The 26,655-nt window shown below is 42.1% G+C and overlaps 1 protein-coding gene across 11 annotated transcripts in view; it reads left to right on the top strand.

The window, feature by feature from the left end:
• The window catches only part of LOC146634215 (butyrophilin-like protein 2), a 50,316-nt gene extending 24,317 nt beyond the window's left edge, over positions 1-25,999 (top strand). For 3 of the 11 annotated variants that reach the window (XM_085375380.1, XM_085375371.1, XM_085375360.1), the window contains exons 5-7: positions 922-1,245; positions 2,956-3,288; positions 3,383-3,737. In XM_085375380.1, the coding sequence (XP_085231506.1) occupies positions 922-1,245; positions 2,956-3,288; positions 3,383-3,474 (749 nt within the window). In that variant the 3' untranslated portion in view covers positions 3,475-3,737. Of the gene's footprint in view, positions 1-921; positions 1,246-2,955; positions 3,289-3,382; positions 3,738-7,306; positions 7,500-10,094; positions 10,434-10,575; positions 10,706-15,267; positions 15,595-21,164; positions 21,492-24,676; positions 24,998-25,281; positions 25,606-25,681 lie in introns of those variants that run through there. The other 8 variants (XM_085375326.1, XM_085375342.1, XM_085375352.1 and 5 more) reach the window with 8 other exon arrangements.
• The last annotated feature ends 656 nt before the right edge of the window (positions 26,000-26,655 follow it).

Raw genomic sequence — 26,655 nt, 5'->3', positions numbered from 1 at the left:
AGTTCTCTGTTTCACTTTATTCCACTTATTCAGTCTGATGTTCTCTGATCTCTTTCTCTTGTTTAGTGTCTTAAATGCTGCCAGTGCCTCTCTTTGCTGTAACCAACCTTTCTCTTTATTTCTGAGCTTTTTAAGGACTTTAACTGATGCATCAACCTTTGAAAATGGAAAGAAATCAGTCAGATTCATGGCTGCATCACAGTGTCACATGTAGTTCTCCACATCAGCTGGATTATATCTATAGCAGCAAACAGCAGCTGATGCACAAATCTTTGTCTGTGTGAATAAAGTTGGATCAGTTCAAACAGTTTGTTGCTCTGCACTTGAAAGCAGCTTGTACAGTTTCCTAACTAATACTGTAATTCTGTACATGAGATTTTATTGGCTGTTAGTGAGCCAATCAAGAACATTCAGACCAATCAGGTAACTGTGGGGGAGGGATGTGGAGTTGACCTTTTGGCATTTAACCACGAGCTGTAAACATGAATAAGGTTAGCAGAGAATAATGTCTGTTAGTGAGGTGGATGTAGAGTTTAGCAACGATAGAGTTGGGTGGTCCTCACAGGACAGCCACTACAAACATATGATTTTATAGAATATGATGCATTACTGCAGATTCAACACAATAGAAAGGATTTGAAATGAGCTCAGCCTTAAACATGTGCAGCAGTAATATTGATCCACAGACACTGATGGGAACATTTTTCTGCACAATAAGTACTTTGACTTTTCATACTTTATGTACAATTTGCCAGTACTGCAGTTTTGTGTGTAGTGAGGTGTTTTCATGGTGTTTTCTTGGTGCTTTTACTAAAGGAAGCTTCTATCAAATTCTTCCAAATGTTGTCAAACTGAGCTGTGTGATGAAGTGAGTGTGACAGAAACACTCAGACTGTGTTTCTTACTTTGTTGTCCTCTCAGTGCCCCAGGTGGAGGTGGATTCAGGGGTGGAGTCTGTCCAGCTGCCCTTCAAAACCACACTTCACCTGCCTGAAGACGCTAAAGTGGAGTGGAAGGACAACAATGATAATAAGGTCCATGTGTTTGAGAACAGCTCTGACCAGCCTGAAAAACAGAGCGAGTTTTATAGAGACAAAACGAAGATGAATCAAAACCTGCTGAAAACTGGAGACCTCAGTCTGACCCTGAAACACCCCTCAGACTATGACAACAGGATGTACACCTGCACCGTCTACAGCAGGGAGGGAAACATCCTGCTGAAGAGAATGGTGCTGAAAGTCCGAGGTCAGTGCTGTAGATACAGGTCAAAATGTGGATTGAAGCTTTTTCTGTTTCTATTTTGATATTTGGTGGATTTTCATGTGCTTATTTAAACTGGACGAAACCAGCTGTGAGTCACTGCAGCAGCTCTGTGCCAACAACCAACCAACACCTGGGTGGAGTCCCAGCTGAAGCTGAGAGATACTCAGAGACAGAAGCAGCTGTATGGAAGCGTTCTACAGGACGGCTGACACAAACCTGATGTTACTGATGTCTCCTAGATAGATCTCATGGACCAAAGGCTCTCTGTGTCATCTCGGCTCCAGCTGAACTAAACTGAGAGTGAATTTGGGCTTTCAGGGAGGGGTGAAAGCAGAGCGCTGTAAAGGAAAGGGCTGTGATTGGTTCAGAACACGTCAATGAGAAGAAAGGAAAGCTTCAGAGCAACATGAATGAAACAAAGTGTTTTGATGACGACTGAAAGCCAAAACTGTCCCTGAAATCAGAGTTCAGGGGCACAGCCAGAAGACAGAGAATCGTGGAAATAGTGGTCAACAGGTACTTGATGGAGTGTTTCCTGCTTGCTGGACTCCATATCATATGTTAGCAGAGAGTGTCTGGCTCTTGATTGGTTGAAGTGGAGAACATCTGCTGCAGAAAGATGCCTCCTGGTCCATGGTGGACATAGATGTTTTCTTTCACCCCTTTCTCAAACCGACCGCCCTCTCTGTCCAGAATGTGAACCTTTGCATCCTCAAAAGTGTGATCTTTGTCCTTGAGATTCAGATGTACAGCTCAGTCTTGTCCTGTCGAGGTGGCTCTTTTATGTTTTCCAATTTAGACGTCTGAACATTTCTGGCTGTTAGCACGAATGCTCACAGCAAATCTGGGACTGTCCAACAATTGCTCTTAGAACTGTAGAAGCTTCTCGGATGAGAGGTGAAATGTCTTCAAGAAACTTAAAGAAGTCCAGAAGCTTTTCTTTCAAAGTTCCTTAGGCTTTTTGGAATATGCTTTGTGCCCACGTGGATAAGGATGGTGTCGGCCTCTGCACAGGATCGTATTCTGCCCAGAAACTTTTCTAAAATGTTGCAGAGTATGGGCAAAAACAGAGTGCATGTGTTCTGGAATAGCAGTGTTATAACTAGTTTCTTAGCAGCCAACAAGATGGTGTATTGGTCAGAATACAGGAAGGAGGACAAGAGGGTTCCACTTTGCTTAACTGTTGAAGTCAGCTGGTTTTTTGTCACCTTAACTCATTCACTGCCAGCCATTTTCAAACGTATGCTTTCAATTGACGTCTATAGACGTCAATGGCAGTGAATGAGTTAATAGACAGTGTTGCAAATAAGCTGCCATTAGGGCAACTATATTACAGCAACAGTGGTTAAGCTAACATAAACTCAAAGGTGTCTTATAAAGAATATTTAAACATCCATCTTTGCATATACATATCAACAACATAATGAACAATAACTGATGTACTGCATTCATTGTCAATCACTTGAAAATGATCCCCAACATTTCTCGTGCTGTCTTCCTTGGGAGTTCGCCTTGTAATCGGAAGGTTTCCGGTTCGAGCCCCGGCTTGGACAGTCCCGGTCGTTGTGTCCTTGGGCAAGAGCTGTTTCTCTGCTCCATCGCTTCATTTAGTGCAGAACAAGAGTCACATGATGCTGCTCTGAACACCAATCACACTTTGTACAGCTCATGTTGTGTTTGTTGTCCTCTCAGTGTGTCAGGTGGAGGTGGAGGAGGGGGCGGAGTCTGTCCAGCTGCCCTTCAGAACCACAAAAAACCTGCCTGAAGATGCTACAGTAGAGTGGGTACGCTATGACCCTGAACCAGTAATAGATGTCCACGTGTATAAGAACGGCTCTGACCAGCCTGAAGAACAGCACCAGGTTTACAGAGACCGAACGAAGATGAATGAAGACCTGCTGAAAACTGGAGACCTCAGTCTGACCCTGAAACAGCCCACAGAGAGAGACAGTGGGAAATACATCTGTGGAGTTCAGAGCAAGAACATCTGGATAAGATTCAAAACAGTGCAGTTCAAAGTTAAAGGTTTGTGTGTGTGTGTGTGTGTGTGTGTGTGTGTGTGTGTGTGTGTGTGTGTGTGTGTGTGTGTGTCTCTGACTGTGTTGTGTCTCCTCTGCAGGGAGAGTTCAGGTCCAGGATCAAACAGGGGACATCAGGAACAGAAGCAGCTCCATTGATCCGACTCCTCTGATGGCTGATCAATCAGTTTGATCTGTGTGTTCTTTGATTATTGATCAGTGATGTCAGAGTGGAGTCAGTGTGATGTTGTTGTTGTGTGTTTGAGACTTTTAGTGTCCATGAAGGTCTCTGCTGCCGTAGATCCTCTGAACTGTGACAGAGGTCTCACTCTGGAGGAAACTCTCAGCACTTTCCAGCAGCTCCTCCATCATGGAGGACGTTCCCTCACTGTAACAGGTGGAGGAGAGAGGAGAGGAAGCACAGGTGGATCCTCTGAGGAAGAGGAGCGTCCTACAAACCACTTGATCACATGACCAGAGGGGCGTGGCCTTCAGTGGTAGTAATAAAGGAACAGTGCACATATTCCACTTTGAAGGCTCATCTCCAACAAAGCAGACCTGTGATCACTTTGACTCAGTATGATGGATTGTTTGGATTTGTCTTTCTTTCTCTGGCTTTTCTTGTGTGTCTTTGTATGTTGGATAGAGTCATGTGACCTGCCCAGGGACGACACATGGAAATGAGCAGTTTAGCTCAAATCTGGCAGGTTTCCATCTTCTGTTTTTATCCTGATGTCCCTGAACATGAACACTGTCCCTGTCAAATACATCCAGATACAAAGATCAGATCTACTGAGCATCATCAGCGTGTCAGCTGCTAACTGCATTGTGTATTTTTATACTGATGTACATCTCCTACACTGAAGTACTCTGTTATAAACTTGGTGCTCAGTGACTGAATCTCATCATCATAAACTAAAATTCATATGAATCTCTGCTACACTTAATGCAACATAAATCTGACCATGAGGCCACAGACACTCTGCACCGCAGTCACACACTGCTCTGTACTGTGAATGCACCACATTAATTCAGACTTAACAGTTTATCCTGCACAAAAGTACCCAGTATTTTCATGCAACATTCAAACAACAAACACAAAACACACAAAAAAAAACAAAAAAACAAACAAAAAAAACAAAAACCACAAAGTAAGTATAACTCAGTTTGTTTTGCAGGACGTTACATTATATGAAAAATACATAATTTAACACAACACAGAGAGTCACCACCATCTCTAAGCAACTTATCAAAGACATTACATTCATGCACATTAAATACATGCTGTGGGTCAAATGTTTTTCCATGTTTGAGATGTTTCCATGTTTGTTGTGATTAGGGATGGGTATCGCTTAGGTTTTAAACGGTGCTCAAACCGGTGCTTAAAGAATGGAGAACACAAAATTGGTCCAAAAACCTCTCATGTTCAGCTGTTTTTTGTGAGAAGATAACAATGTTAGCCTTTTCTGCAGCTACAGGGCATATATGGTATCACTCTGGGCTGGAAGCAGTGATTAAACAATGGAAAAAACACAAACTTTGTCCTAAAACCTCTCATGTTCAGCTGTTTTCCTCTTTTTTTTTTTGCCTTCTTGGCCAGGGTAAAGGGAGTATCTGCCATCAAACAAGAAGACAGCTGCATGTAACTACGACGGTGTTTGCTAGTTCACCTTACATGCATTAATGTAATAACGTGGTTAGCCTAGTCAACGTAAATTACACATGAACAACATTAAGCTACTCACGCAGAGAAGAACGGCTGCTGCTGCCATCATCATCCGTCATCATTTCTGCTACACTGGCAGGGCTAGGGGCCAGGACTCTCCTCTTCGAGTTTTTGGGGGATGTTGCTAACTCCAGGTCCGATAACAGGCACCACACCCGCAGTAGATGTGCTCTGTGTGAGGTCTCGCAGCAAGCTATCAAATACGGCGCATTTTTCGGCTTTTAAAAAAACGCTATGCGTCGCCAGGTGTTTCATCAGATTTGAGGTGTTACCTCCTTTGCACAGTATCAGCTTAAAGCAATTGTTGCTGCTGAGTTTGCATCTTTTACTGTGAAGTACAGCCAGACTTTTGACCGCTTCGCCTTGGGCATTTTTAATCTGTAGCTCTGCTTTAAAAGAATGTACGTACCTGTAATGTGCGCTGCTTTTCGGTCTGGTTACTACCGTTTATGTCAGATACCGGTACCCATTCCTAGTTGTGATCAGTGTTTACTCAAAAAAGTAAAGTAAAAAAGTTATGACACATATTACACAGAAGACTTTTTTTTTAAAGTAATGCAGTACATTACTTAAAAGGAGATTTTTGTGTCAAGGCTGAAATGGATCAGTGTCACACTGGAAAAACACCAGGCGAGGCTTTTCTGCAGCCAGGTGAGCCAGATGAACAGGTTAAGTAGATGTGTGGTGGGCGTGGCTTTTTTAAAAGGAAAAACTAAAATAAATATGTTTTCATTGGGGTTATTCCTTGTGACTAATACTAATTAGTATAATAAACGTATGTCTTTACTTTAGAAGTACATATACTAGTGTTAAAAATACTCCAGTAAAAGTTGAAGTACTGATTCAACTTCTTTACTCGAGTAAAAGTAAAAAAGTAGAGGCTCTGAAATACTCAAAGAAAGAAAGTAAAAGTAGCTCCTTGGAGGACATTTGTGCAAAGCTAACCGAACCTTGTGCTTTATTAACATAATGATAAGACAAGTAGATGGAAATACAAAGATTTATTTCAGTCTAAAATTGAATTGTAACCAATCAGTTAAGCTTGAATCAGTTAAGTATGAGCATGAGCAGGAAAAGTAAGGAAAATAAAACAAAAAAAAAAAATAAATTAAAAAAAAAATCTCTATTTCCTACATTGTAGAGGGTGACTTTGCCTCTAAACAATAAATGTGTGCCGTCAGGTAATGTGGATTCAGCAGGTGGGGGAACCTAAAATTAGCTGTAATGTCTCAGTGGAAAAGAATTTAAACTCACAATAATTTCTATTGAGAGCTTCAGTAGATTTTCTTAGTGTTCATGAGTTGTTCTGTCTGTTTACTGGCTGCACACCGTTTATGCTGTCTGTTTTCTAGATGGTATAAAGTTGCTATGAAGGGCGAATTCAGTCAGGGAATCATCATCAGCTAACGTTCATATCAATCTCTGCTACATTTGATGTAAGCTAACTGTGACCATTAATTCATAGCCACTCTGCACTAGTCACACACTGTTTTTACTCTAAATCCTGTGATGGATTTACATCACAGTAAACACGAGTAAACTAACCTGTTTATCCTGCCCTAGCCTGCAGAGGATTTTACATGTAGTCTTTAAATAACCCAGTTAGCAGCAGGTTTCACAATGTGGAAAAACATGATGTCACATGTACAGATCCAATATTTGATTAGAGAACATGAGGACTTAGATGTAAGCTTTAAATAAGCATCCTTCCATTTAAATTTAAGCTCTCTTCTTCCACTCCTGTCCTCTTTCATGTTCTTTTCACTCACTGATAGAACATTAAATACACTCATGAGTCACCTGATACACACCTGTGTTTGTGTAGTTTTGAGACTCTTCGCTTTGTCAGTTTTCCTCATAGTTTCACACCTGCACGAAGCAGCCTCACCCTGACAGCTCAACCTTCAAATCACTGTGTCAGCTGATCACTTCCTGTCCTGTGATTGGCTGAGCTTCAGGCCTTCTCTCAGTCAAACTGGAAACAGGGATTGAGACAGTGTGAGGGTTTGTGGAGTGCCACAGTGCTGTAATGAATACTGTAGTGGAAGAAGTTCTTTCACACTCTTCATCCTGGAGCTGCTTTATGTCCATGATCTGCATGGAAACACATCTATGGAGAGGAAATCCAGCTGCTGAGGGTCACATCTGCATCATTGTAGCTACAGTGGATGTTTCATGGTCAGGACTGGAGGCGGAGCTTTGTGCGTGTCAGGGTGAGGCCGCAGCAGCCGCCTCCAACCGGAGCGCTCGGGCGTGAAACTAGAAGAAAGGAAGTGATCTGTGGCCGGCTGGACTTCATTCCACAGATGTGCTTTAACAAAGTGTGAAGCTGAACTCTGAGCTGTGACAGTGAAGCAGTGTGAGAGTGTCAGTAGATGATCAGCAGAGGAAAGTGAAGCTGCTGTGAGCTGATGTCCTGAAGGGCTTTTAAAGAGTCTCTGAGTTTGACAGGAACATGAAGATGTTTGTGGTGTTTGTGATCCTCCTGCACGGTAAGTACACCTTCCTCTCTCTGCTCTCATCATCAGCTTTTCTTTCATCTCTCTCTCTTTAATGTGTTGAAGTGCATGGCAATGTAAAACAGGAAACACACGACACTGAACTAAACCTACAGTAAACACAAGGGCACTTTTGGTGGTACTGTGTATTATTTCACACAGTCTGGGGTTACTTCAATACAACAGAGATGATCTACTAACATCCAGACTGGCCAACAGCCTGTATCCACAGGCTGTGAGGCTCCTGAACTCTCTGCCCCCCTCTCACGGACAATAACCATATCCAACTTCTTAATAGCAATGAACTGGTCTGCATTGGTGCATCATATCTTTATTCTCTTCCCCCTCCTGCCCCCCCCTCTTTCTTAAATAGATAACTATCATATCTGATATCATATCTCACAGTACAATAATATTGAATGGGTTGCATTGTTGTATTTTGTCATGTTTCTCAGGTCTTTGTCTGAATTTCTACGAACATTATTGCTAAGGATTGTCTTATTGCATTGGAGTCACACTGGGTTAAATATGTACACTTGGGTTTTAAGGGGTATTTATTATTTTCTTCTTTTTTTTTGGGTTGTATGGAAGCCCCAAACGCAATTTCATTGTTCTTGACAATGACAATAAATAAATAAATACTAAATACTAAATACTAAAAGAACAAAACCTAAGAACTAAGTTACTACTGATAATCAGAATTAAGCTGAAACATTGAATAAAGATAATCCGAACAGCACAACTAGAAAAACTGAACATAAATCATGTAAAATAATACAAAACACAAGAAACTGAAAATCCTGGGAGCAGAACCAAAGCAGAAGACCGACCCGGGGTGGCAAGTCAGTGGCAATGACAGAGCAGATCAGGAGCCCCACCGCAGGTCAAGTGGCACTGGCCACATAGGTGAGAAGGCCATCCATGACGGCAAAGATCCTTAGCTAATGGCTGGAAAAGTGGCCGGCGATGGTGTGCCGTGTTTGGACGAGCAGGCCATGCTGGATGTGGACGTGGGCAAGCAGGCCGTGCTAGATTTGGACGAGACGGCGGTGTGAGAGCCGCGGGACCAGACGAGGCAGGAAAAGACGGTGGTGGACCAGGCAAGGCAGGACCAGACGAAGGTGGAGCAGCCTCGGGCAGCTGAAAGGCCGGGGACATGGCTGCTGCAGGTAGTGGAAGTGGTGGCGCTGATGGCGGCGCTGATGGCTGGACAGGCTCAGAGCCTCCAAAGGAGACAGGTGGCTGAAGCAACCCCTTGGGACCTCCAGTGGAGACAGAAGATCGTTGGACAGACCAGTTGGGCCCTGGTGTGTGTAGCAAAAAGTGCTGCAAAAGTTGGTGAAGCACACTCGGTAACCAGGAGAGACCAGAATCCAGGCATTGTAGCCATTTATCTACAGCTCACTAAAACTCCTTTTCAGAATGATCCAGCCACCGGTCAGATAACTTATTCACAGAGTAAATAATATCCTCCTGGAGCTCCTCAGACGGCAAGAGTGCTGCTGGGTCGCTTGTTTGGTTTGGTCGTTCTGTCATGACGTGCTGTGCGGCAGGGAGGATTAGACCCAAATGCAGGATCTCAAAAATGTGACTTAAACCCATAATGTAGCTTGTATTGTGGGAAAAACTCTTCATGAAAATAAAGACTTACTAAAACCAACCAAAACCTCACACTTGAAACTAGAAATTAAACATTAGCCAACTAACAGGAGCACGAAACAAACATACAGCATAGCGACAACATGACACGATCCAGGGAAAGGAAAACATGGGGATTAAATACACAGTGGAGTAATCAGGGAATTTGAGACAGGAGGAAAACACAAGTGGGAGAAATTAGACGTAACAAGACAAGAGTTATTTTCCACTTTAATGTCTGTCTCCACTGTTCAGCCACAGATCTATAATACATGGTCCAGATGTTAGGTGTGCTTTGACATCTGGACCACCAAACACCTGTCAGATCTGTAACTGAGTCATAAATGGGAAGATTAGGTTCCTGGGCTGTAACAGAAATCATTGTGTAGAGACTATTGTGGTGCTGTGGGCGGAGCCTGAATACTGTTAGCTGGTTTCAGTTGTGCATGTGTCAGAAAGATATTTTCTTTAAACAAACCTTGATCCGCGCCTGACACACTGTCATGGTTTTTGTTATTTATGGTTGTAATCCTGAGCTTTTGGAGACGAACAGTTACAGGATAGAGACAAAGTTTTTGTTTGCGGGTTTGACCCACCAGTTACCAACAAATGCTGAGAACATCTCGCCCTGTCTTTCCAAATAAGTCACCAAATACATAAGAACTACAACAAGCAACTATCACATGGTGTACACAGTAGTTAGGAACAGAACGTAGGAGGTAATGTTCTTTGTTGGGTTGTTGTTAGAACTTCTCACTGTTTCAGACTTTGGACTTAGTTTGACATTTTTATGTGATGGACTTCCTGCCTCTGATCTGCGCTGTGTTCTTTTTAATGAGTTGTTAAAATGTTGAATGTTTCTGTCGTTCTGTCTCCTGGTTTCTGTAAATGTGTCTAAACTTGATCTTCACCTTAAAGTGACTCATGGAGTCTCTTTCTGTGTGTCCTCAGTTTCCCAGCATGCCTCAGCTGTGGAGCTGCATGAGGGGGACACGTTCATCCTGCCCTGTCACGTCGACACTTTTAATCTGACTAAATCCACAGTGGTGTGGAGTCGCTCCGACCTCAGTCCTCCAACCATCCACCAGCGTCAGCTTCAAGGAGACGAACTGAAAGATCAAAACCAGCGTTACAGCGGCCGAACATCCATGAAGGCTGACGCTCTGGAAACTGGAGACCTCAGCCTGAACCTAACCAACCTCCAACTGTCTGACAGCGCCACCTACACCTGCTCCGTCAGAGACTTTGGAGATGAGCTGAGTCGGAGTGATGTACAGCTGCAGGTCAAAGGTCAGCAACAAACATCTGCTGTAGATACATCTGACATCACTCAGATAAAACTTTACTATTTTATTGCTGCATAAATATGTTCACTCAAAAAATATTAGCTTGAGGTATGTTCAATAAAATATATCACCACATTCAGTCAGAGGTCAAAGGTCATGTTTTTCTGAACTTCACAGAACGGTTTCCATCCTGGGCCAAAGCTCTCCTGATTCTGCTGATTTTTCTTTTGGTTTCTGGAAGTCTCATATGTTATTTCCGTCAATATTATAAATCAGGTGAGTGTTCCGTACTATACACAAGTAGAGCTCACACAAACTTGCTCCAGAAGCTGAAAGAGTTGAGAGTTACAAACAGCTGATACAGAGAGCTGAAGAGAAACTTCCAGGTTTGTTCCAGAAGTCAGAAAACCTCCTTCAGACTCAGTCATTGATCAGTGAAACAGCTCCACAACATGACTTTACTAAACAGTGTGTGTGCTTCACTGCATTGATCTGACACAGAGGCTGCATGTGGACAAGCTGTTCTTTCATTATCTGCAGTTAATCCAGACAAAAGACTCGTTTCTCATATTTCCAAGAGAGACCAGCAGGGGGCAGAAGATGTTACAACAAATACCACTAATAATATAACAAGTAAAGAACCAATATTCATTCAGAATGTTTAAATACTATATTCTGTACAGACCAGTGAACACAAATGTATGAGTTGTGTGCAATAACAGACCAAAACAAGAACACTGACCAAAAGAGCTGTTCTCTCGTTTCTGACAATTTTAGCTCAATTTGTAGATTATTCCAGGAAACCTTATATCCTAAAGCCTTTTTTTTTACGGTGGCCCTGAGAGGCCAAACGGACTGCAACTTCAGAAAACACTTGCAAAAAGAAAAATGCTGCAAAAAGAAAAATGCTGCAAAAAGAAAAATGCTGCAAAAAGAAAAACGCTTGCAAAAAGAAAAACGCTTGCAAAAAGAAAAACGCTGCAAAAAGAAAAACGCTGCAAAAAGAAAAATGCTGAAAAACGCTGCAAAAAGAAAAATGCTGCAAAAAGAAAAACACCTGCAAAAAGAAAAACGCTGCAAAAAGAAAAACGCTGCGAAAAGAAAAATGCTGCAAAAAGAAAAATGCTGCGAAAAGAAAAACGCTGCAAAAAGAAAAATGCTGCAAAAAGAAAAAATGCTGCAAAAAGAAAAACGCTGCAAAAAGAAAAATGCTGCAAAAAGAAAAACGCTGCAAAAAGAAAAACGCTGCAAAAGCACACACAACACAACGGAAATGTTTCTGGGGAGACAATAAGCGGACGGACCAGTTGCATGAACCAAAACATGCTAACAAGTGCACTGGGACTGGGAGACACTTCAAAGAAGTGGAAGCGGAGCAGCCAAAGAGTAAACTTTCAAAAGTAAGTACTGAATGTTATGTCACTTATTTATGTGCAAATGTTTAATAATGAGAAACATTAAAACATTACTGTTGGCCACATGCCGGCAAAGTTATGTCACATTAGCGATGTTTGAACTTTCAGCGTTTACTTTGTTTTAAAGCCTTTATACGCCGTTCGATAGTCGACCTTAATCTTACAGAGAATCTGATGATTTTATGGATAATTAAAGTCAGTCATATATCCACAAACACAACAAGCTGAAAGTCAGTGATGCTGCTCTGTTTGCAGTCCTGAATATCACGGCACCAGCAGGATTCACTGCACTGTTAATGTTAGCTATGTTATATTGCTGCCTCTGTTCGGTGGTGTCGAGCCAAACGGACTTTAACGTGTGTTTGAACGAGCTGACGGTTCACTCGTTAAGCTGAAAGAAAGATGCTTTAATCACAGCAGTCACACATGTGTCCACTGCACCATCTGGAACTCTTCTTGTTTAGCACTCGTAATAACACAAACACTAAATCCTCCTGTTTGTAGCAGTGTGTACACCTGAGACTGTCACCTGTCTGTCTGTCCTGCACTCTCTCTCTGTTTCTTTCTGATTGTGGAATAAAAGTATGAACGTGTGTTTATAAGTTACACTTGTGTTTGAATCCTGCAGCTTATCACACATTTGATTTCCATGTGTGACGACTGCAAGTGTCCAGAGTGAGGACAGACTGAGGGACCCACTGCTGCATATCATCTATGAGGCTTTGCAGCCCTGATGATCCACCAGGACAAACTCAGCAGTGTGTGAGGAAGAGGAGGAGGAAGAGCCAGCAGCAGCTGACAGATGGAGAGAATAGACAGACTGTTCCCTGTTTGTGAAGGACTGCTAGGAAAGTTTAACATAACTAATTGTCTGTCCTGAATCAGTCTTATTAGGTAATGTTCAAATAATGTGATCATCCCAGTGTTTTCAGTGTGGGAGAAAGTACTCAGGGCCTTCAAGTTACACACTATGAAAGGCAGCAACAAGTGTAATATTCAGAAACCTAAAGTATGTATCAGCAGCAGAATGGAGCTAAAAATAAATGTTTGTTACAGTTCTATGAAGCTTTGAGGATTTTGGATCAGTATCACTGCTGTGTGTGTTGCATCATATTGCTGTAATTGTTTATATGCTTTATATATTCTGAGCTAAGTTGATCTATAGTGTTACATCATATTCTATAAGGATGTTATGTGTTTGTAGACTTTCTGCCCAGTTTGACCCATTTAGCAGAAGTCAGCCTGTTTAAGACTCTGATATCTATTCTGTATGACTTAAAGCAGTTATGACATGGTCTGATTTTCTCACCCAATAAAGGAATATTTCATATATCAGTCTACTCTTCATTCTATCAGACACAGTTATCACAGCTTGTACATTTTCTTTTTATAAATATATGTAAGCAATGAGCCAAATTTAGTAATGGCAACATACTGAAGGAACAACATTTGTCTCTTATATATGATACACCTATATATGCACTGTCAAAGATACTTGTCTTTGAGTGAAGATTTAAGGTGATAAGACATATAAATAACTGCAACTTGAATCTGTACTGAAGCTCAGTATTTGACACAGAGTTCATGTTCACTGCTGTAATAGCTAATAATGATTAATATAATAACTATAATATTGGCCATATTATATTTACATTACCAAAGTGATATGACTTTAGTCTCATGAACAACATCAGCTAATTGTTATTTACTAGCTAATCTTAAATGACTGTTCAGCACAGAAATGAAGCCCAAAAATCATGTTTTGCTGTCCTGTGGTCTCAGCCTCAGATACTTATCAAATCACACAAAGCTCTTGTAGAAACAAACAAATGAACTAAATATGTTCTCCTTCATTTCTGTCAAACCAAGTTGTATGACACGTTTCCAGCAGTTAGTATCATGGTTGCTAGGCAACCTGGGAAGCTCGACAGAGACTAGACCGTCCCATACAGACAAACTTGCCGTTTATTTTGTAAATCGAGCTCAACACTGCCCCTAGCGTCCGGGAGCACTTCCGTTGTGTTTTGGAGTTTGCAAGTGTTTTGGAGTTTGCAAGTGTTTTGGAGTTTGTACATGAGTTGTCTCTAGGGGCCACCGTAGATAGGCCACGTGAAACCAGATTCGTGTTAAACAATATAGGGGGAGGAAAATGCACCATGTCAACAGGTATCAGGCTGTGATGTTCTCCTTTATAGTGGACAGAAATTATTATTTTTTGGAGTGGCACAGATAATTTGTGGCATCTTATTGAATGCAGAACAGCTGATTGTTCTGTAAATAGTTTGAAATGGTTATTTAAAAAAGGGGTAAAAGGTTAATGGCTGCAAATAACTGTTGTTTGCAAAATTTGTACATATTTTAAAACTGACAATTTATATTTGCATTTAAAGTTATGAAATAGGATTCATTAAACATGTTTGTGGTTGTTACAGTAAAAAATATAACTTTTTCTACTCTGATTTTAATTTTTTTTTTATTTTAGATCAACTGTGTTAATACAGTATATCTAAATGAAAACCTGACTGTAAATTCAGGCATGTGAGGTTGTGTTGAAAAGGATGATACCAAACAAGGCAAAGTAAATAGTTTTTAAGGGTGAAATGAAGAGGTCACATCAAAAGTAGTCAAAAATGGCCAATTATACCCTGGACCCAGAGGGTTAAACATTTTTTTAAAGTAACACAATAGTTACTTTTCAAGTAATTAATTACTTTTAGAATATTGTAACTCAGTTACTAACTCAGTTACTGTTTTTGAAGAGGTAACTAGTAACTATAATTAGTTACGTTTTCAAAGTAGCTCGCCCAACACTGGTAGTTGGTAACATCTGAATTATCCATTCAGCAAAGGAAAATACACAGATTTCCATATTTCAGGGATTTCACTGTTTAAACGCTTACATTAAAAATACAGGTTAGTGGTTCTGCCAGATATCAGCAATCACACATTGGTCACTGATATTTGCAAAAATACCAATATGGACATGTTAGTGAAAAATAAATCAGTAGGGTTTAATTTCACATAAAGGTCAAGTATGTAAAGAATTTGGAAGAAGGAAATTAGATGTCCTCCAGGCCTTTATCTTCTTAAGACATGCCTGTAACTGATTGATTTGAATGATATCAGAAATAAAAATCAAATGCATAGCATATGAATGGTAATCAAATAAATGTATGAATAATTTTTGTGTGCAAAGAAAACTCCTCATTTACATAAACAAACTGGAATCTATCAGATGTGATTCAAATCACTGCAGTGAATTCCCTTTAATAACTCTGGTGTGTTCTAGTGTTTGCAGTAAAATGTTGTGGTCTACACTGAGGTCTAACAGGACAAGCACAGGAATAAGTCCACTATAACAGGTCATAAGGAGAACATTAGTAACTTCACTACAGCTCATGTTGTGCTTTGTTGTCCTCTCAGTTTATAAGGTGGGGGTGAATTCAGAGGTGGAGTCTGTCCAACTGATCTGCAAAACCACAGTTTGCCTGCCTAAAGATGCTAAAGTGGAGTGGAAGGATGCAAACAACAGGAAGGTCCACATGTATGAGAATGGCTCTGACCAGCCTGAAGAACAGGACGATAAATACAAGAACCGAACAAAGATGAAGAGAAACTTACTGGAACCTGGAGACCTCAGTCTGACCCTGAAACAGCCCACAGATGGAGACAACTCCACCTACACCTGCACTGCCTACAGCAGGGAGGGAAACATCCTGATGAAGAAACAAGTGAATCTCACTGTCAGAGGTCAGTGCTGTAGATACAGGCCAAAGGTCAGAGGTCAGACTCATGATGGTGGTTCAGTCTCAGTGGCTCCATCCAATAATGTCTCAGTGTTAGTATGTCTGATGTTTGTGGCTGTTTTGGTTTTTATTTGATTTCCAGCCAAATGTAAAAGCTTCAGCAGATGAACTGTAGGAGCAAAGTTCATGTGTGAGACTTCATCTGAAAGGTAACATCTTCTAGTTTCTGAACATGTGTTTGTTTAGCATGTGGCTAAAACACAGGCTAAGCTAATCTCAGTAAAAACCTTCATTGGTCCTCATCTATAATCAGTCATATCTCCACATCCTTTCTCCATGTTATCATCCAAAGCTGTGTGAAGTTTCAGAGCTCTGCAGCTAACAGAGACTTTCAGTTTGCTGCTCTCTTCCTCTGACAGCTCCATTCTTAGGGAGCGTTAGTTCTCTGTTTCACTTTATTCCACTTATTCAGTCTGATGTTCTCTGATCTGTTTCTCTTGTTTAGTGTCTTAAAGGCTGCCAGTGCCTCTCTTTGCTGTAACCAACCTTTCTCTTTATTTCTAAGCTTTTTAAGGACTTTACCTGATGCATCAACCTTTGAAAATGGAAAGAAATCAGTCAGATTTATGGCTGCATCACAGTGTCACATGTAGTTCTCCACATCAGCTGGATTATATCTATAGCAGCAAACAGCAGCTGATGCACAAATCTTTGTCTGTGTTAATAAAGTTAGATCAGTTCAAATACAGTGGAACCCTGACTTACAAAATTAATTCGTTCCCGAGGGTCTTTTGTAAGTCGAAGCACCCATTACGCCTTTTGAGTGAACAATAGGCTATAGGCTAATTACTAACTGCAACAACAATACGTCATTCAAGTGGAACAGTGAAGCGCAAGTACAAAAGCTAAGGGGTTGTCACATGATTCAGAAGGCATTCTGGGCATTCTGGGCTCAGCCAATCAGAGCCAGCAGATTTCGTTACGCCGGCATTTTGCCGTAACGCAGGCAGAGATATTGCATTCAAGTGCCTTCGTAAGTTGAATTTTTCATTAAATGGGGTATTCGCAAGTCAGGATTCCACTGTAGTTTGTTGCTCTGCACTTGAAAGCAGCATGTACAGTTCACGAGCGAACCGCACAGAGCTTCAGACTATCTAATGCTCTGTTCACTAAGGTTAGCAAGTTTAATGACAAGTAAAGGACATTTAAAGACTTCCGTGAGGGAAATACTTGTTTTTGATTAATCTGAAGTGTTTCGATAGGTCTCAGTGAGTTAAAAAGTAGGGTTAGCATGTAAGAACAAAAAATAACAAAAAATAATTTCCCCCAGGGATCAATAAAGTATTCTGATTCTGATTCTGATTCTAAGCCTGCTAAAAGTGTTAGCACATGTTTCTATTATCAATACTGTATGAGATTTAATTTTGGTTGAGGCTTTTGTTGATATTTTGATTAATATTCTTGATTAATGATGATCAATAGCCCTGATATAAGATAAGATAAGATAAGATAAGATAAGATAAGATGACCTTTATTAGTCCCACAGGTGGGAAATTTGTTTTGTTACAGCAAAAGTGCAAAGTTATGTAGCAGAAATTAGAAAACACTGGAATGCAATAAAATAAAATAAAATACTATATACAGTAGAATAAAATAGAATAGAATAAAATAATATATACAATAGAATAAAATAGAAATACAAATGCTATATACAACTGAGTAAGAAAATACAAAAGTACAACTTCGTCAGAAGAAGAATTGTACAAGAATTGCACATATAGCAGTCTTATTGCACGTGTGAGGGTTTGATCAGCTGCAAAAGTCTTTGTTGTGGAGTCTGACAGCAGTGGGGAGGAAAGACCTGCAAAATCTCTCCGTCCCACACCGTGGGTGCTGCAGCCACTGAATGAGCTGCTCAGTGCTGTCACAGTCTCCTGCATGGGGTGGGAGATGTTGTCCAACAGGGATGACAGCTTAGCCGCCATTCTCCTGTCACTCACCACCTCCACTGGGTCCAGAGGGCATCCTAGAACAGAGCTGGCCCTTCTGATCAGCCTGTTCAGTCTCTTCCTGTCCCCGGCAGAGATGCTGCCGCCCCAGCAGACCACACCATAGAAGATGGCTGAAGCCACCACAGAGTCATAGAAGGAGTGGGCCCTCTACTCCAAACGACCTGAGTACAGCCTGCTCTGCCCTTTCCTGTAGAGGGCATCTGAATTATGAGTCCAGTTTGTTGTTCAGATGAACACCAAGGTACCTGTAGCTGTCCACAGCCTCAATGTCCATACCTTGGATGTTCAGTGGTTGCAGTGGAGGATGCTTGTGCCTGCAGAAGTCTACCACCAGCTTCTTGGTTTTACTGGCGTTGATCTGGAGGTAGTTCAGCTGGCACCAGTCCACAAAGTCCTGAGTCAGTCAGCTGTACTCCTTGTCGTCCCCATCAGTGATGAGGCCGACTATTATGATATTTAACAAGGGGTAAATACTTGGTCTTTTATTCTTTCATTTTAATAATTTTACACGCTGCTTAAAACAAAGTATAACATCCACCCACTCTGAATGGTATAACAAATTTAACAAAACCACCCAAAGCAATTAATAATAATCTTACCTTTACAATGACATCTGGAAGGTTGGCTGTCATTCTAGAGAGGTCAGGGCAAGCGTCTTTGACCTCAGGCTTGTGAGTGTTGGTAGTAAAGCCCCATAGGTGCACTCATCCTCTTGTAAGATGTCGAGAGCCACTGTCAGGGGCTTCATCACCGTACAGTACTCTTTCAAGAACTGGTACTCCCTTTCATTAAGTCACTTGATTCCCAGCTTTACACACAGGGGATTAAAATCATTCAAGGGAATTGTGATGATTCTAGAAATGGCCTCATACAGGGAATTCCACCTTGTGGATGTCGGTACCATTAGTTTCCTCCGGCTGACTTCCTCTACCTGTTCAGAGGCTAATGTTGATCGACTTGCTTTAGTCCAAAGAGCAGAACATTTTGCAATGCTACTCCTATATACAGCCTTGGTGTCTCCATAGGAATTTAGATGCTTGTCAACATCGCTTGTTAAAATCAAGTTAATTGTGTGCGATGCACATCTGTAGTGTGGAGGGAGGCCAAACTGTGCATCACCACATGGGGTTGAAAGAGCTTCCTTGACATCAGTAAAGGTCAGTTCCTCGTCATTACCTTCTTCATTTTCAGATTCAGACTCCAAATGACAGGGCTGACATACTCTGAATGCTTTGGCAAAATTGGATGCATTATCCGTTACAGTGGCAATAACGTTGCGTTGTAGTCTATATGATGAATGGATTTCTTCAATCTCTGTTCCAATCACATCATAGGTATGGCTGCCTCTAATTCTGTTGTATGCTAGGGCGGCCTTGTTGTGTTGTAATGTGGAATTAATCCAGTGAACCCATAAAACGTTTATTATTTACTGTCCAGATGTCAGCAGTGGTGGAAACAAACTCTACCTCTTCGAGTGTAGCCTTCAAGTTAGAGTTCATTTTGTCATATTCTCTCTCAAGGTATCTTACAAATGACTTTCTCTGGGGCAGCTTGACATCACTTTTAGTTGGTATTTTTTCTACGATGCATCGGAATGATTCAGAGTCTACAGTGGAAATTGGCAACATGTCCTCGACAATATAGGCAGCAATGAGCTTCTTCAGTTCAGTGACACTAAGTCCTGTCACTCTTACGTCTAGTTTAACCTGTTTAGTAGGAGTGGGTTCATCTGAGGTTTGCCCAGTGGAAGTAGATGTGGTAGCCACAGCGGTCATGTCAGTGGGGGGATCCTGGTTTTTTTTTGTTAATTTAACATTCCTGTGGCAGTGTGCTAGGTGCTTGCTCAGGTTGGAAGTGGAATTTTTCGATGTAGAAAGAAGTTTTCTTCCGATGCAGAGTGTGCAATGAACGCTTATGTTTTTGTCGCTTTTTAAAGAGTCAAATTGAAAGCAATGTCGGTATTTCCAAGTATTAAATGCTGCACGATTGAACTCTATCCCTCGCTCCATGTTTTCTATTGTTGATTTACAGACGTGCTACCACAGCCGTCGCACCCGCTTGCGTCATTGTCAGGAGACACTCTCACAAACAAAATCATAGTTTAGTAATGCAGTAACGCAGCGTTCTTACGGGAAAGTAAGTATAATCTAATTACTTTTTTACAATTGTAATCCCTTACTTTACTCATTACTTGGAAAAAAATAATGTAAAGTTACAAAAAGTAAAGTTACAAGTAACGTGTTACTGCCCATCTCTGGTGATAGAAACACTCAGACTTTGTTTCTCTGCTTCATTAAGTCAAATCTGGCCCTCAGAGACTGAATAAAGTCCTGTCCCACTAACAGCAGCTCCAACAGTCTAGGGATGGGTACCGGTATCCGGTGCCATGATGGCACCGGTTCTGACATAAACAGTAGTAACCAGACCGAAAAGCAGCGCACATTTCGGTGCTTTTTTTCCTGAGCTGTGATACACTTTAGATTCTAGCCAATCATTTTACGTTTCCGAGGATAGTAGGCGGGCCCAGGTAGGTACATTCTTTTAGAGCAGAGCTACAGATTAAAATGCCCAAGGCAAAGCGGTCAAAAGTCTGGCTGTACTTCACAGCAAAATATGCAAACTCAGCAGCCTGCAACAAGTGCTTTAAGCTGATACTGTGATACTGTCAAAGGAGGTAACACCTCAAATCCGATGAAACACCTGGCGACGCATAGCGTTCTTTTTAAAAGCCAAGAAATGCGCCGTATTTGATAGCTTGCTGCGAGACCTCACACCGTGCACATCTACTGCGGGTGTGGTGCCTGTTATCGGACCTGGAGTTAGCAACATCCCCCAAAAACTCGAAGAGGAGAGTCCTGGCCCCTAGCCCTGCCAGTGTAGCAGAAATGATGAGGATGATGACGGCAGCAGCAGCTGTTCTTCTCTGCGTGATTAGCTTAATGTTGTTCGTGTGTAATTTACGTTGAGTAGGCTAACCACGTTATTACATTAATGCAGTAAGGTGAACTAGCAAACACCGTCGTAGTTACATGCGGCTGTCTTCTTGTTTGATGGCAGATACTCCCTTCACCCTGGCCAAAAAGGCTAAAATGATCAAAGAAAAAGAGGGAAACAGCTAAACATGAGAGGTTTTTGGACAAAGTTTGTGTTTTTTGCATTGTTTAAGCACTGCTTCCAGCCAAGAGTGATGCCATATATGCCCCATAGCTGCAGAAAAGGCTAACATTGTTATCTTTTTACAAAAAAACAGCTGAACATGAGAGGTTTTTGGACCAATTTTGTGTTCACCATTCTTTAAGCACCAGTTTGAGCACCGTTTAAGCACCAGCACCATTTCAAAAGTACCGGTTTGGCACCGGTATCGGATAAAACCTAAACGATACCCATCCCTACTGTTCACTGCTTTCTTCCTGTCAGTCTTCATCTTTCTGCTGCGTCTCCTCTTCACACTGACCACTTTCTATTTAACAGTGAGCTCCCAGTGAAGCAGCAGCATTCAGCCTGTTAGAGTCAACACAAATGTCTCCATCCAAGCTCATGTTGTGCTTTATTGTCCTCTCAGTCACCCGGGTAGTGGTGGATTCAGGGGTGGAGTCTGTCCAGCTGCCCTTCAATACCACACTTCACCTGCCTGACGATGCTAAAGTGGAGTGGATGGACAGAGGCAGCAGGATGGTCTATGTTTATCATAACGGCTCTGACCAGCCTGAAGAACAGCACCAGGTTTATAGAGACCAAACGAAGATGAATGAAGACCTGCTGAAAACTGGAGACCTCAGTCTGACCCTGAAATATCCCACAGGCTGGAATACAGACAGCTACACCTGCACCGTCTACAGCAGGGAGGGAAATATCCTGCTGAAGAAACAAGTGGAGCTGAAAGTCAGAGGTCAGTGCTGTAGATACAGGTCAAAGGTCAGAGGCCATGCAAGAGTTTATTCTCTAAACATTTTAAGTTTGAATCTTTTTTCAGTTCATTCAAATAATATAAATTCTTTGATGCCGTTGTCTAAAAGCCAAAACTTTTAGGGGGAGCAACTGTACGTTTAATTGAACAGACCAAGACTAAGAGTCCCCACAGTGGGAGTCCATGATGGCTCAAAGTCTCTGATCCTAACTGTTCCTGAGCCTCTCCCCCTGCCTCCTCTTTGGATCTTCTCCTCCTCTGTAACATGAGGAAACATGCAGAAATGATTGAGTCAGCATGCTATTCATCACATGCTTCACCATATTTTTCTGTCTTCGGGTTGGAAGGAAGTTGGTTTGGAAACATATTCAGCGATGCTTCATCTCCTGCTTTGTGTTTGTGTGGGCGCCATCCTGATGACATCCAGTTTGTGCTCCACTGGGTGATGAGAGTCAAACCTTATACAATGAACCATATGTGGTGGTTTATGGTACATATCAACTTTTAAATGTCCCCCATTACTGATGGACATCTCACAGACTAAGAAGGCTAACCTGCTACTTTTCATATCCTCCCTGGTGAATTTGTGTAGGTCCACCAGGTTAATATAATCAGTGAATTGTGGTACATCCTCAGGTTTAGATTTTACCTAGATGTTATTCACGTACCTCAACTAATCACTTGGTGTTGTTCCAGGGCAGTATAATAAACCCCCCTTTTCCACTTCTTCCATGTACAAGTTGGACACAATGGATGAAAATGAAGAACCCATGGTATACCCATGTTTCTGCCAGTAGTACTGACCCTTGTATGTGAAATAGGTGGAATTAAGACAGTTCCAAGAGCAAACACACTTGGTCAGTAATGAGAGTGATTCTGTTGATGGTATTGGGGTCATCCTGTAATCTTTTATGAACTACCTCCAACGCTTCAGTAATTGGAACACAAGTGGAGAGAGATGTAACATCCCAATGGTACATCTTTCAATGCTGTGATTGCAGCCAATCCTCAAATCTCTGTGAATAGTATTCATGGTCATTGATGAGTAGTCATTGATCAATGGTCGTAGATCAGTGGTCATGACAATTTGCATATTAATGGTCAAAAACTGACACCCCCCCCAGCCTATTGGCAGCACGGTGGCATGGTGGTTAGCACTGTTGCCGCACAGCAAGGAGGTCCTGAGTTGAATTCCAACATCAGGCCGGGGTCTTTCTGTGTGGAGTTTGCATGTTCTCCCTGTGTTTGCGTGGGTTCCCTCCGGGTACTTCGGCTTCCTCCCACTGTCCAAAGACATGCAGTTTGTGGGGATAGGTTAATTGGATAATCCAAATTGTCACTAGGTGTGAATGTGCGAATGGTTGTCTGTCCCTGTGTGTTGGCCCTGCAACAGACTGGCGACCTGTCCAGGGTGTACCCCGCCTCTCGCCCTATGACAGCTGGGATAGGCTCCAGCGCCCCCCGCGACCCTGAAAAAGGATAAGTGGAAGCGAATGGATGGATGATGAGTAGTCATTGATCAATGGTCGTAGATCAGTGGTCATGACAACTTGCATATTAACTCATTCACTGCCATTGACGTCTATAGACGTCAATTGAAAAACTTACGTTGACTGCCATGAAAATGGCTGGCAGTGAATGAGTTAATGGTCAAAAACTGACACCGCCCCCCAGCCTATTGTTCATTCGCAGTCAGCTGAGAAGACACTTGGATGACTGACAAAACATTTCTCCCACTGAAAACCCTATGTCCAGATGAACACGACCAACTTTTTTGTGATTTCCTCCTTTCGATGTGGAGGAGTAGCATCTCTACTCTGAGCACTCCAAATATCAACACTTCACCGAGTTCTTTTGATTCCTCAGAGGCATCCGATGGAACACAAAACACTGCTCAGTAGACCATTTAACACTTTATTTTTTTTTAACATTACTTCTAGAAGGGAGATGCGTCCTACATGACACGTTGCAGCAGATCTCAAAATGGTGACGCGCACCTGACAGTTTTATTCCCGGCCACCCCATTCTAGTCTAAACAACAGCATTTCAGTAACTTTTGACTACTAGATGGTTCCCTCTTATCTACTGCTCTACAGGCAAATATGTGTGAGACTCTACGACTGAAGGACACGTATTCTAATGCCTTTATTATTCAGGGTTGTGTCCACTCAACACTACTTCTATATGATCATATGGAAGTTTGGAATAATATGAGATTAATAAAAGGCACAGTAATAAAGCACTTCAGGTAAGATCATTCCAACATCCCCTCTTTTGGTCTCCCCCCATGGTAGACCAACACTACTGCAAGTCATCAAACATAATATCAGCGGATTGACCCTTCCTGGTTCTCAAAAGTGGCATCATGTGGTCGGCATCAGAACCTCCCACAGCCTGATTAATCACTATTACCAATTACAGATACAAAGAAAAACCCAACAATCATATGACCCTCTACGAGCAAGCACTTTGGCGACAGTGGGAAGGAAAAACTCCCTTTTAACAAGAAGAAACCTCTGGCAGAACCAGGCTTAGGGTTGAGGGTGCTAACACCCTTACCTTCAATAAGCCCTCTATGGTCTCCGCCATACCCTCCTCTGCCTCAGGTCTGTGACGGTATTGCGGACGCCAAATCGGGACTTCCTTCTCCAACTCAGAAGTCACGTGGTTAAGCCGAACAACCAGCCTCCCTTGAGAGCAGGGGTCGTCAACTTCAGGCCTCGAGGGCCGGTGTCCTGCAGTTTTTAGATGTGTCCATGATCCAACACAGCTGATTCAAATGGCTAAATTACCTCCTCAACATGTCTTGCAGTTCGCCAGAGGCCTGGTAATGAACTAATCCTTTGATTCAGGTGTATAGACCCAGGGTGAAGGCAACAGCGTAGACATAGAGGACAGCTACAAGTACCTGGTGATCCCACAGACACACCAACAGTGTGATTAATAAAGAAATATTTGAACCGTGCTTTCTCAGTCTGCGCCTGAGTCCAAAGATTGTCCAAAGAATCCAAATTATCCTTGTATGTGTGACGTCTTCTCTCTTTGTTTCTAAATGAATGTTTTGGAGTGGTTCAGCAGTTTATTCCACATTTGTATTCAAGAAAGTGGATAACAGTGAAAAGCTCATCTGGTTATCACTTTTAATTTTGTGTTTGATGTCCTCTCAGTCCCCCAAGTGGAGGTGGAGGATGGGGTGGACTCTCTCCAGCTGCCCTTCAATACCACAGGTCTGCTTGAAGACGCTATAGTGGTCTGGAAGGACGGGAAATCCAGAATGGTCCACATGTATCAGAATGGCTCTGACCAGCTTAAAGAGCAGCACCAGGTTTACAGAGACCGAACGAAGATGAATGAAGACCTGCTGAAAACTGGAGACCTCAGTCTGACCCTGAAACATCCCACAGACTGTGACGGTGGAGCTTTCATCTGTGAAGTTTGGAGGAATGGAGACATTTTCAGAGCAAAACCATTGCTGCTTAAACCCAAAGGTTTGAACCATTGTTTACTTTTTTCCTTGTATGCCACTAAGAACAGACTGCCCTGACATCAATGTAAAAAAATTAACTTTGATGCTCCATTTAATGCATGACTCTCTAACTGTTATTTATCACAATGGAAATTACAAAAGTTTCAACTACATTCAAGACTAAAAACAGATGTTACGTAAGGCCCAAAATGGCCTCCATACAAGAAGGTAGTAGCTCTAATATTGACCAGTAACGAATCACAATCACACTTTGTACAGCTCATGTTGTGTTCGTTGTCCTCTCAGTCTGTCAGGTGGAGGTGGAGGAGGGGGCGGAGTCTGTCCAGCTGCCCTTCAAAACCACACAAAACCTGCCTGAAGATGCTATGGTGGTTTGGAAGGACCAAATCAATAACAAGGTCCACGTGTATGAGAACGGCTCTGACCAGCCTCACAGACAGGACCGGCTTTACAGAGACCGAACAAAGATGAATGAAGACCTGCTGAAAATTGGAGACCTCAGTCTGACCCTGAAACACCCCACAGAATGGGACAGTGGGAGATACGAGTGTGGTATCTACAGCAAGGACGTCTGGATCAGGGTGAAAACTTTGCTGCTGAAAGTCAGAGGTATCTGTCTGTCTCTCTCTCTCTTCATGTTCACGTCTGTATTTCCCTGTCTGACTGTGTTGTGTCTCCTCTGCAGGGAGAGTTCAGGTCCAGGATCAAACAGGGGACATCAGGAACAGAAGCAGCTCCATTGATCCGACTCCTCTGATGGCTGATCAATCAGTTTGATCTGTGTGTTCTTTGATTATTGATCAGTGATGTCAGAGTGGAGTCAGTGTGATGTTGTTGTTGTGTGTTTGAGACTTTTAGTGTCCATGAAGGTCTCTGCTGCCGTAGATCCTCTGAACTGTGACAGAGGTCTCACTCTGGAGGAAACTCTCAGCACTTTCCAGCAGCTCCTCCATCATGGAGGACGTTCCCTCACTGTAACAGGTGGAGGAGAGAGGAGAGGAAGCACAGGTGGATCCTCTGTGGTAATGGAAATGAGCAGTTTAGCTCAAATCTGGCAGGTTTCCATCTTCTGTTTTTATCCTGATGTCCATGAACATGAACACTGTCCCTGTCAAATAAATCCCGAAAAAAAAAAGATACAAAGATCAGATTTACTGAGCATCATCAGCGTGTCAGCAGCTAACTGCATCTTCAAATAAATAAATGTTTCTAATGAGTGGTGATAAGAGGAGATATGGTGAGCAAGTGACATGAAACTTTAAAAACTGACTTCCTTCACTTTTCCTTCCAGTGTTAAAAAACTTCCATGTAATGATTTGGTGGAAAAATGAGACATTTGACATTTGTTTGAATTTCAGACTTTTAACTGAGCGGCAATAAGTAAGCAAATAGAGCAAATTAATGCTGATGTTTATCAAATGTGAAGTGGAGTTTTCATCTTCTTTTGCTGCTGGTTCAGCAAATTTTGGTCAAAGAGTTACAAAACCTGCAGCATCAGAATCTGTGAGATGTCGGCTTTCAGCCCCGACGGCGTGTCCATGGCGTTAGGTTAGGTGACCAATACGCACTTTATGTTTACATGTGTGCAGAAACCAGTTACCTCCTTTCATTTGCTGTTTGTGGTGGTGGTGTGGAAATAATTTTGTGAGCTTTAAGGTG

The sequence above is a fragment of the Diplotaxodon limnothrissa genome, linkage group LG3 (genome assembly GCF_057381915.1).
Source record: "Diplotaxodon limnothrissa isolate DT_005_m linkage group LG3, D_limnothrissa_male_GT1.1, whole genome shotgun sequence".
Classification (NCBI taxonomy): Eukaryota; Metazoa; Chordata; class Actinopteri; order Cichliformes; family Cichlidae; genus Diplotaxodon; species Diplotaxodon limnothrissa.
The sequence above is the reverse complement of the archived record's forward strand: the minus strand, read 5'-3'. Positions and strand labels throughout refer to the sequence as shown.